The sequence below is a fragment of the Orycteropus afer genome, unplaced genomic scaffold, assembly GCF_000298275.1.
Source record: "Orycteropus afer afer isolate SDZICR_OR568_19922 unplaced genomic scaffold, OryAfe1.0 scaffold00134, whole genome shotgun sequence".
NCBI lineage: Eukaryota > Metazoa > Chordata > Mammalia > Tubulidentata > Orycteropodidae > Orycteropus > Orycteropus afer.
Genome location: NW_006921721.1, coordinates 5,697,418 through 5,709,577, shown reverse-complemented (window position 1 = coordinate 5,709,577; position 12,160 = coordinate 5,697,418). Strand labels below are relative to the sequence as shown.

At 36.9% G+C, this 12,160-nt stretch overlaps 1 protein-coding gene across 1 annotated transcript in view; it reads left to right on the top strand.

Annotated features, from left to right (window-relative positions):
* Window positions 1-12,160, top strand: part of NEK3 (NIMA related kinase 3) — an 86,441-nt gene that overhangs the window by 71,132 nt on the left and 3,149 nt on the right. The window contains 3 exon segments of the mRNA XM_007945251.2: window positions 2,017-2,110; window positions 3,714-3,857; window positions 4,090-4,224. Of these exon segments, the coding sequence (XP_007943442.2) occupies window positions 2,017-2,110; window positions 3,714-3,857; window positions 4,090-4,224 (373 nt within the window).

Here is a 12,160-nt window from a genome sequence, read left to right as displayed (position 1 = left end):
CTGGCTCTCATTTCTTTAGGATATATACCTAGTAATGGAATGGCTGGGTCAAATGGTATTTCTAATTCCAGCTTTTAAAGGAATCACCATACTGCTTTCCACAGTGTGCTGGGTGGCTTTTCAAAGCTACTAATCACAACTGCCCCTCCAAAATTCTGATGTCTTGGTAGGGGAGGACTTTGAAGTCACTGCTATAGTGTGTCACCATTGTTAAGTGATAGATACTTACATGTTCCATAGATGTGTGGGGAGAAAAGCTTGAGAACCACCATATAAAAATTAAAAAATCCTTGTGCCACCTAAGACCTACTGTTTAATTTATGTATTGAGTCATTCAACAGATAATTGAGAGCCTATGTGGCAGGCACTATTATAGGCACTGGATATTCATTCATTCTTTCCCAAGACATACACAGGTTTAGTAAAGCCTAGATCTGTTACTGTACTTGATGAAATCAAGAGCTTAGATAATTTGGAAAACACAGTATAAAATGAGAACATTTTGGTCACATATAACAATTATATAATCTCATTTGGGTATTTTGGCATGAAAAGCCCAAAACAGTACACCATATTGAAATTTTTGTCATTTTTCAATAAAGATCTCTCAAGTACCTCTATCATTTTGTATATGTCTTCCTCCTATTTGCAATAATTTATATATATGGCTTTTAACATAAATATATGTGTCACACACCTCCCATTGGTGTTGAATTGATTCCAACCTAAGCAAACAGAGTAGAACCGTCTCATAGCATTTCCAAGAAAGATGAGGCAATATGCTTCCATAAAGATTTACAGCCTTGGAAACCCAGTGGGGGTCACTATGAGTGGGAATCTACTTGATGGCAATGAGTTTTGGTTTGGTAATCTTTACAGAAGCAGATCGCCACATCTTTCTCTTGTGGAGTAGCTAGTGGGTTCGAACTACCAACCTTTTGGTTAGCAGCCAAGTGCATAACCACTGTACCACCAGGGTTCCTATATGTATGTATATAACTGTATAACTATTCAGGCACCCTGATGGTGCAGTGGTTAAGCACTTGGCTACTAACTAAAAAATTAACGGTTTGAAACTACCAGCTGCTCCATAAGAGAAAGATGTGTTTGCTTCCTTAAAGATTATAGCTTTGGAAATTCTATGGGGCAGTTCTACTCTGTCCTGTAGGGTCACTATAAGTCACAATTGACTCCACAGCAGGGTGTTACATAGCTATGAGTATATATACACACACACGCACACACATATAAGTATATATAGGTATAGAAGTAAGGTTGGGCAATCCTACTTCCGTAGTGATACTGCCTCGGAAACCCAAGGAGGGGTTGCTATGAGTCGGGGCCGACTCGACGGCACATAACAACAACAACAACAACAACAACATATATATATAAGTATATATATGTCTATATGTGTGTGTGTGTGTGTGTGTATATATATATATATATATGGAGCTCTGGTGGCACAGTAGGTAAAGCATTAGCTTATAACCAGAAGGTCAGTGGTTCAAACCCACCAGCTCTCTACAGGAAGAAGGTGAGGCAATCTACTACCATAAAGATTTAGCTTTGGAAACCCTATGGAGTCACTATGAGTTGGAATGTACTTGATGGCAGGGGGTTTGGTTTGGTTTGGGGGTATATGGATATATATGTATATGTGTGTGTGTATGGGAGCTCTGGTAGCGTAGTCCCTAAGGTATTTGACTGCTAACCAGAAGGCTGGCAGTTCAAACCCACCAGCTACTCCTTGGAAGGAAAATAGCGATCTACTTCCGTAGTAATACTGCTCAGAAACCCAAGGAGGGGTCGCTATGAGTCAGATCAACTTGATGGCATTGAGTGAGTATGAGTATGATACATATATACACACACATACATTCATGTATGTATGGAATTCTCTGGCTATTAATGTTTTAAAATTAATTGATTTAAAAAATTAAATTGACTACATATTTGTTGACCTTTTTCATACCAGTTCAAGCATTTAATCTGTATTTTTAATCTCTTTTAAAGCAAGGGGAAGAACAAATTAGAAAATGTAGCCACACTGATTTAGAAACAATTACTAAAAATTTGGTTGGAAATGCATTGAGGAGAGAAGAAAAAGGTAAATTATTCAAATTCTAATCATTGTATAAGTGGGGAGTTGGGTAATATAAAAGGAATACTGATTTTCATGTTACTAGATCTTAGTTAGGGAGCTCTGGTAGTGTAGTGCCTAAGGCATTGACTGCTAACCAGAAGACTGGAGGTTCAAACTCACCAGCCACTCCTTGGAAGGAAGGTTGGGCAATCTACTTCCATAGCAATACCACCTCGGAAACCAAGGAGGAGGAACTATGAGTCGGTCCGACTCAATGGCACGTAACAAGAACAACAACAGCAGGTCTTAGTTGTTGTAAGTAAACAAGTTGATTTTTGTTTATTTATTCACGAATTTATATAATGTTACAGAATATTTTTCGTAACAAAAAGAATATTGTTTATCAATAAGAGCCATTAGGTGAAGTAGGATTTTTTGCAGTATCCACCATAAAAAGTATGGCATATAGTGTATATATGAGGCCTGTTGGGGCTTTGTTCTTGTGTATTGTATAAGAGGTAAATAGAGTTGTGCACTGCATAGTGTCCATTCAGGCACCATCTGACTGCATATATATCTGGGTCCCATAAGGTTATAATAGAGTTCAGAAATCCTGACTGGAGAACAGAATGCAGCAAATGCAATAGCTTCCCGCATGCAACAAGTTTCTCATGTCTCTTGTATACAAAGCAATTGTACTACCAAGTGTACAATCATATAGTACATTTATAACCCATAATACATGTCTTGATATTCATAATAAACACCTGTGTTACTGGTTTGTGTATGTACTGTAATTTCTGTCTAAAAATTTTACCCTGTGACAGTTTCTACTTCAACTCATAGTCTCATGTTGTGCATCTCTTTGAGTGTTGTAGCGTTATCTCTGTGTTTAATTTTCTCTTGAAAATATTACCATGAAGTGCATCATAACTCCCAAATGCAGCAAAACCGGTTCTAGTGATAGCAGCAGCAAGACGCCAAGGAGAAGTATTGATTTGGAAGTGAAACAAAAAGTTACTAAGCAACATGAAGATGGAAAATCGGTGAATTCTGTTGCTTGCAGTTTAGGCACGTCACACTTGACATCATGACAGTCCTCAAAATCAAAGAAAAAATTCTCTAAGCTGTTAAAGGATCTGCCCCACTGAAAGCTACAAGGCTAATGAAAACTCTAGTAGGAACTATTTTCAGATATGGAGATATTGCTAATGATGTAGATCGAGGACAAAACACAAAAGCAAATCCTTGTCAGCACGTTGAGGATCACTGCTAAGGCATGAAACTTTTTGGAGATGCTTAAAGGAAAAGACTAGACTAGACTATGACAGGGTGTTCACACAGTGTGCAAATCACATAACGTCCTATTCCATGCTTAATGTATTACAGATGTTAAACGACTTGTGACTATGTATGTTTTTTAATGGAGTCACTTTAATGGTTTTTGCACCTTATCATTTTGGAATTTTTGTTCTCATTTTCTTTACTGCTTAGATGTGAAAGAATGTTGTTGCTAGACCTGAGTATTACAGAGAAAAGAAAATATTACTGTTATAGTATATGTGTAGATATAGATGAGTAGGTAAGATAACATGCTTAGCATTCTTTTTTCGTATTTTAAAATCAGGTAATAAATCAGATTATCCAAAGAAAGCCAAGTCACCAAGTCCTCACAGGCGACAGTGGGAGAAAAACTTGTCTAAGACAGCTGTTACTGCTTTGCAAAATGCAGCCATCCTGACCTCCAGTTTAATAGCAGAGGATGATAGAGGTTGGTAGTAAGACTGAATACTACTATTTTATCATAGAAAATTTTCTTAGAGTTATTTAATGTGTTAGAGTTGTTTTTATTTTTTAAATATTACTCTGAAGGATATTTGATGACACTGTTCATATAGATTAATAAAATAGGTTTTAGGAGAGAGTAAACTGTAATGATCTAGAAAGATACATACTGAAAATTTTATTTTATTTGGCTCTAACCTTTACCTTTTCACAACTAGGTGGTTCTGTAATAAGGTATAGGGAAAATAATGTCCGTAAGCAGTGGCTCAAAGAGACCCCTGAAACATTATTGAACATCCTTCAGAATGCTGATCTCAGCTTGGCGTTTCAAACATACACAATATATAAACCAGGTAATTCATGTCTATTACATAACCATGGAAACCCTTGATTTTAAAGTTATGAAATAATTCATAGCATTGCATTTTCAGATGTTCTTAAATCTTTTTTTAAACTTTTTATTATGATTTGGGTGAAAGTTTACAGAGAAAATCTATTCCTATCTGTGCCTTTAGGAATTTGTAGGTCAGCATAGTCTCTGGGGACATCATGCTTAATTGGCACAACATAGTACATAAAAATCTTGTTCTACATCCTACTTTGGTGAGTAGCGACTAGGATCTTAAAAGCTTTCAAGCAGCCATCTAACATGCAGCTATTGGTCTCTTCTCATCTGGGGCAAAGAACAGTAAAGAAAATCAAAGTCATTTGGAAGCAGTTAGTCCAAAGATACAGTGGACCATGAGGTCCTCAGCCTTCATGACCCTGAGACCAGAACTAGATGGTGCCTGGCTACCAATGCCTGCAGAAAGGAATCAGAATTAGAGATGGTGGTTAGAGTGGGAGGAAAAATGTGGAACAAAATTCAAAAACACAAAAATGACCGGAATTACTGGTTGAATAGAGGCTGGTGGAACCCCTGAGACTATGGCCCCAGATTATCCTTCAGGCCCAGAAATGGAATAACTTCCATGGATTGACTCTCAGCTCAACAGTAGAAAGACCTACATCCAGAACACCTACCCCAGAGAGATGTACCCACTTACCCTAGGGAGATGCACCCCTAGATCAGTCAGCCGTGAGACATCAGAAGGGCAGCATTGACATAGAGGGAAAACGGAAACAGACAGGAATGCATAGATAAGGGCACAGGGAGAGGCTAGTCACAGGCAGGAGAAGGGAGTAGAATTTTTTATGGTTGGGGATTGTAAGCAGGGCTGTGAAATCAAATGTACATCAGCTATTGAATGTAAAACAAATCTGCTTTGTACATTTGCACCCAAAGTACAATTTAAAAAAAAAAAAAAGCATTTGTAGGTCAGTTGGAACAAGTACATAGAGTTCTTATGTAGCCTTATTTACATGCAAGAAAAAACTTCAAGCCTTTTCAGTGATTTAAAAGCTACGGACAGTTTAAAAGTGCAGCAAGTGAATGTGATTGTGACAAAGAATTTGTTGCTAGTAGGGACTGATTCAGTCATTTCATAGTGAGGGCAAATTTACCACATAAAACACATTTTGAGCAGAAACAGCAATGCCCCACTCAGGGATGGTGCTGCCCCACTCAAAGATGGTGGTAGGCCATGTTGCTTTGTATGTGTGTCTCTCCATAGTCTTGCCAACAATCCATTGTCACACATCGGACTCCTGAAAGGATCACTATGCTTCTTCAGAATCTCCCATTCCAGGGCTTCATTTGTAATTTTTTCCCTTCTGGTTACTGTGATTAATCATTCAAATAAAAATTTATGTTTGTACCTGTTTCATTTTGTTGGACCTTTTTTTTTTTTTTTACCAGTTTGAAGCCCTGCTTAAAGAACAAGTACTTGTCCATAAGACAGATGTTCATAACCTAGGGACTGCCTGTATTTTAGATATTTCATATAAGTAGGATCATACAGTATTTGTCTTGCTTATTTCACTCAACATGATGTTTTTAAGATTCTATCCATGTTTAGAATATATCAGAACTTAATTTCTCATTATACTTGAGTAATATTCCATTGTATGATATACCGTATTTTGCTGATGGGCACTTGGGTTGTTTTCCCTTTTTGACTATTGTAAATAGTGCTACAGTGACCTTTGGTGTAAGTGTGTCTGTTTGAGTTGCTGCCTTTGGTTCTTTTCAGTATATACCTAGAAGTGGAATTGCTGGGTCTTATAGTAAGTCTGTCTTTAACTTTGTAAGGAACTGCCAAACTGTTCTCTACAGTGGCTGTACCATTTCATAATCCTACCAGCAATATGAGTGTTCCAGTTTCTCCACATTCTTACCAACTCTTGCTGTTGTCTTTCTTTTCTTATTATAGCTGTGCTACTAGATACGAGTCGGGTCCAACTCGACAGCACGTAACAACAACAACACTAGATAGGAAGTGATATTTCATTATGCTTTTGATTTTCATTTACCTAATGACTAATGAATGGTCTTTAACTTCTTTTCATTGGATTTTTTTGGCCATTTGTATATCTTCTTTGGAGATTTTGGCCATTATTTCTTCACATATTCTCTTTGCTCCTTTCTCTTCTCCTTCTAGGACTCCATATAATGCATATGTTGCTCATTTATCTTCATCTTTTTTTTCTTTTCATATTCCTTGGATTTGATCATTTCAATTGTCCTGTCTTGAAGTTTGCTACGTCTTTCGTCTTCAGTGAATTCTTCATTTCAGTTACGGTACTTTTGTGCTCCAGTACTGCTGTTTGTTTTCTTTTTATAGTTTTTATCTATTTATTGATATTTTTATTTTGTTCATGTGTCGTTTTCTTGATTTCCTTTAGTTTGTCACCACATTTCTTTGACCTCTTTGAGCATATTTAATATTGTTGTTTTAAAGTCTTTGTTTGGTAAGAGACAGTTTTAATCAGTTTATTTTGTTCTTTTAAATGGACTATTCTGTTTTTTAATTTTTTTCATGCTTTGTGTTTTTTTGTTGAAAGTGGAACATTTTAATATTACAGTGTGGTAACTCAAGAAACCAGACTCATTAGTTCTCTCCTTTAACAAGACTTGCTGTTTATTATCCATGACCTCCTATTGTGATCCCTTTCAGAGTGGTCATCAATGGTAGCTGGGCACCATCTAGTTCTTCTGGTGTTAGGATCATTTAGGCTGTGGTTCATGTGGTCCATTAGTCCTTTCACCTAATTGTTCCCTTGTGTCTTTGATTTTACTTTTCTCTCTTTTTTTTTTTTTGCTCTGAATGGAGAGAGGCCAATATTTGCACTTTAGATGGCCACACACAAGCTTTTAAAACTACAGTTACTACTTACCAAAGTAGTATGTAGAACATTCTTTTTTTTTTATGCCACTTGACCTTGGTGTGTCTGAGGACTATAGTCCTGATCCCCCAGGGCCACCAACTCATTCCCTCAAGATGTGACTAAGAAGTTTTCATAACTTTACATTCTGTATGCTCTACTATCCTCGTGGATATATTTGCAGCAGATGAAAATATATACATAGAAATATCCTCTCTCAAAAGTACATATATTCATTGATGTAGTACCATTTGCCTTCCCACCCCTGTTCACCTTGGGTGCCTATCTATGTGTCCACTTGTAGATTACTGTTATCACAGGATTGGGTATGTAATAGCATTTACCTTTCTTGCCTTTCCCTCTGCACTTCTTTCAGTGTCTTCCTTTGCCTTGATTATTTTGTGCTGACTTCGCCTTATTATATATTGCCTTTCCCATCACCCAAATTAATACGTGTTTACCTTCTAATTAATGATTTCTATTCCTTTCCCTCCAACCCCTAGTAACATTTAAACAGTGTTTCTTTCTGTGTATGTAAACCTTTTCTTGATTTCTTACAGCAGTGATTAACTAATTTCACACAGCAGTGTCCTGTAGATTCATCTTTGTTAAGAGGTATTTCACAGATTGTTATTCTTTAATGTTACATAGTATTCCATTGCGTGTTTGTACCATAGTTTGTTTATCTGTTCATCCTTTGATAGGTACTTAGCTTGTTTCCACCTTTTTGTAATTGTGAATAACGCAGTGATGAACATGGGTGTACATATATCTATTCATGTCAAGGCTCTTATTTCTCTACGATATATTCTTAGTAGTGAGATTGCTATATCATATGGTGTTTCTGTTTCCTTTTTTTTTTTTTTTTTACTGAAGTGCCCTACTATTTTCCATAGTGGTTACACCATTTTACAGTCCCACCAGCAGTGTATGATGGTTCTAGTCTCTGCACACCTTTGCCATGATTTGTTATTTTCTATTTTTTTGAACTTTGCTATTAATGCTGGGGTGAGAGGATATCCCATTGTTGTTGTTTTGATTTTCATCTGTACAATGGCTAATGCTACCACTTGTCAGTTTTTCATATGGTGGTGGCTTGTGTTGCTATGATGCTGGAAGCTATGCCATCAGTATTTGAAATACTAGCAGGGTCACCCATGGTGGACAAGTTTCAGCAGAACTTCTTGTCCAAGATAGACTAGGAATTAAGATGTGTTCAGGTTCATTTCTGAAAAAAGTTGGCCACTGAAAATCTTAGGAATAGTAGGGAGATTGTCTGATATAGTGCCAGAAGATTAGCCCCTCAAGGTGGAAGGCAGTCAGAATATGAATAGGAAGAGCTGCCTCCTCAAAGTAGAGTCATCCTTAATGATGTGGATAGAGTAATGCTTTTGGAACCTTCATCTGCTGATGTGGCATGACTCAAAATGAGAGGAAATAGTTGTAAACATCCGTTAATAATAGGACAATGGAATGTACAGAGTACGTATGTAGGAAAATTTAAAGTTGACTGAAATGAAATGTAAAGATTGATATCCTAGACATTAATGAGCTGAAGTGAGCTGGTATTGGCCATTTTGATTTGGACAATCATATGGTCTACTATGCCAGGAATGACAGATTAAAAAAGAGTGGCATCACGTTCATTATCAAAAAGAAGATTTCAGTATCTATCCTGAAGTACAGTGCTGTCAGTGATAGGATAACAGGCATCTATAAAGAAGACCAGTTAATACTGCTATTATTCAAATTTATGCACCAACCACTAAAGCCAAAGATGAAGGAATTGAAAATTTTTACCAGCTTCTGCCATCAGACATTGACCAAACATGCAGTCAAAATATATTGATAATTACTGGTGACTGGAATGTGAAAATTGGAAATAAGGAGGAGGTAACAGTAGCTGGAAAATATGGCTTTGGCAGTAGAAATGACACTGGAAATCTCATGATAGATTTTGCATGACCAGTGACTTACTCATTGCAAATACATATAATATACAATGTAAACAGTGACTGCACATTGACCTGGCCACATGTAATACAAGAATCAAATCAACTACATCTGTGGAAAGAAACAGTGGAAAAGCTCAATATGATGAGTCAGGACCAGGCCAGGGGCCGACTGTGGAACAGACCATCTGTTGCCCTTATGTAAGTGTAAGATGAAGCTGAAGAAAATCAAAACAAGTCTATGAGAGCCAGAATATGACCTTGATTATATCACACCTGAATTAGAGACCATCTGAAGACTGGATTTGATGCACTGACCATCAGTGACCAAAGACCAGTTTGTGGGATGCGCTCAAGGACATCATACATGAAGAAAGCAAAAGGTTATTGGAAAAACAAGAAAGGAAGAAAAGACCAAAATGGATGTCAGAAGGGACTCTGAAACTTGCTCTTAGATGGTGAGTACCTAAAACAAATGGAAGAAATGATGAAGTAGAAGATCTGAATAAAAGGTTTCAAAGGGTAACTTGAGAGGACAAAGTAAAGTATTATAATGAAATGTGCAAAGATCTGGAGTTGGGATGTCAAAGAAAAAGAAGATACTCAAGCTGAAAGAACTGAAGAAAAAAAATTGAAGCCTTGAGTTGCAATATTGAAGAATTCTAAGGGCAAAATGAATGAATAAAGAAAACCAAAGAAGAATTGATGCTTTTGAGTTGTGTTGGCAAAGAATACTGAAAGTACCACGGACTGCCAGAAGAACTAACAAATCTGTCCTGGAAGAAGTGCAGCCAGAATGTTCCTTGGAAGCGAGAATGGCCAGACTTCATCTTATCTACTTTTGTCATGTTGTCAAGAAGGGACCAGTCCCTGGAGAAGGATATCATGCTTGATAAAGGAGAGTCATTGAAAAAGGGGAAGGCCCTCAATGAGATGGATTGACACAGTGCCTGCAATGATGGGCTTAGGTATAGCAAGGATTGTGAGGCTGGCACAGGACTGGGCAGTGTTTCATTGTGTTGTACATAGGGTTGCTGTGAGTTGGAGCCTACTTGACAGCACCTAACAGCAACAACAAGGGCAAAATATTGAACAATACAGGAAGCATCAAAAGATGTAAAGAATACAGAGTCACTGTACCAAAAAGAATTGGTCGATATTCAGCCATTTCAGGCTGAACTTTATTCATTCATTTCATTTCTCTCATCAAGAACTGATGATACTGAAGGACAAAGTCCAAGTTGCACTAAAGGAATTGAAAAAGGCTCCAGGAATTGATGAAATACTCATTGAGAAGTTTCAGCAAACACACACAGCACTGGAGGATGTGACTTGTTTATGCTTAGAAATTTGGAAGACAGCTACCTGGCCAACCAGCTGCAAGAGAGACACATTTGTACCTATTTCAAAGGAAAGTGATCAAGAGAATGCAGAAATTATCAAGCAATATCATTAATATCACACTCAAGTAAAATTTTGCTGAAGGTAATTAAAAAATGGTTGCAATAGTACATTGACAGGGAACTGCCAGAAGTTCAAGCCAGATTGAGAAGAGGGCATGGAACAAGAGATACCATTGCTGATGTCAGATAAATCTTGGCTGAAAGCAAAGAATACCAGAAAGATACCTGTGCTTTATTGACTATACAAAGGCTTTCAACTGTGTAGATCATAACAAATTATGGATACTATTGTGAAGAATGGGATTCCAGAACACTTAATTGTGCTCCTGAGGAATCTGTACATAAACCAAGAGACAGTCTTTCATACAGAACAAAGGGATACTAAATAGTTGAAAATCAGGAAATGTGTGTCAGGGTTATATCCTTTCAACATACTTATTCAATTCGTATGCTGAGCAAACAATCCAAGAAACTGTACTATATGAAGAAGAATGTGGCATTAAGAATGGAGGAAGGCTTATTAACAATCTGTGATATCTAGGTGACACTACCTTCTTTGCTTAAAGTGAAGAAGAGTTGAAGCACTTAATGATGAAGTCATGAAGACACCACAGCCTTCAATATGGATTATGCCTCAACATAAAACAAAAGTTCTCACAACTAGACCAGTAAGCAACATCAAGGATTTCATTTTACTTGCATTTGTGTTCAGTGCCCACGGAAGCAGCAGTCAAAAAAAAATCAAGCAGTGTATTACATTGGATAAATGTGCTGCACAAGACCTCTTTAAATTGTCTTCTGAGCACTGTTTTTGCTGTGTCTCCAAGATTTTGGTATGTTGTGTTTTCATTTTTGTTTAATTCAAGGAATTTTTTTTAACTTCATATTTCTTTTACTATCCAGTAGTTTTCAATTAAGGTGTTAGCAGTTTCCATGCATTTGATTTTTCCCCTTCATCTTTCTATTGTTTATTTCTAATTTTATAGCATTGTGATCTGAGAAGATGCTTTATACTTTTTTTTTTTTTAATTTTAATTTATTGAGACTAGTTTTGTGTCCTAACATACAGTCTATTCTGGAGAGCATTCCATGTGTTCTGGAAAAGCATGTATATTGTGCTTGTGTTGGTTGGAGTGTTTTGTATAAATCTATAAGGTCACATTGGTTGATTATGTTGTTCAGATCTTCTGTATCTTTGTTAAGTTTCTCATTTTTTTGTCCTTCATTGACAGTGATGTATTAAAATCTCCTACAGTTATTGTGAAATATTTTTTTTCCCCAATTCTGTTAAATTGTGATGTATGTATTTTGGGGTTCCTTCATTGGGTGTGTAGATATTTATTATGGCTGTGTCCTCTTGTTGGATTGACCCTTTAATCATTATATAATATCCCTCCTTGTCTTTCTTGCTGGTTTTTGCCTTAAAATCTATTTTATCAGAAGTTAATATTGCCAGTTCTCCTCTTTTTGGTTGCCATTTGCTTGATAAATGTTTTTCATCCTTTGAGTTTTAACTTATTTTTGTCTTATGTCTAAGGTATGTCTCTTGAAGACAGCATATTGATGAGTCATGTTTTCTTAACCATACTGCTATTCTTATTTCGTGGGAGCTCTGGTAGCATAGTGGCTAAGACACTTGCCTGCTAACCAGACGGCTGGCGGTTCAAACC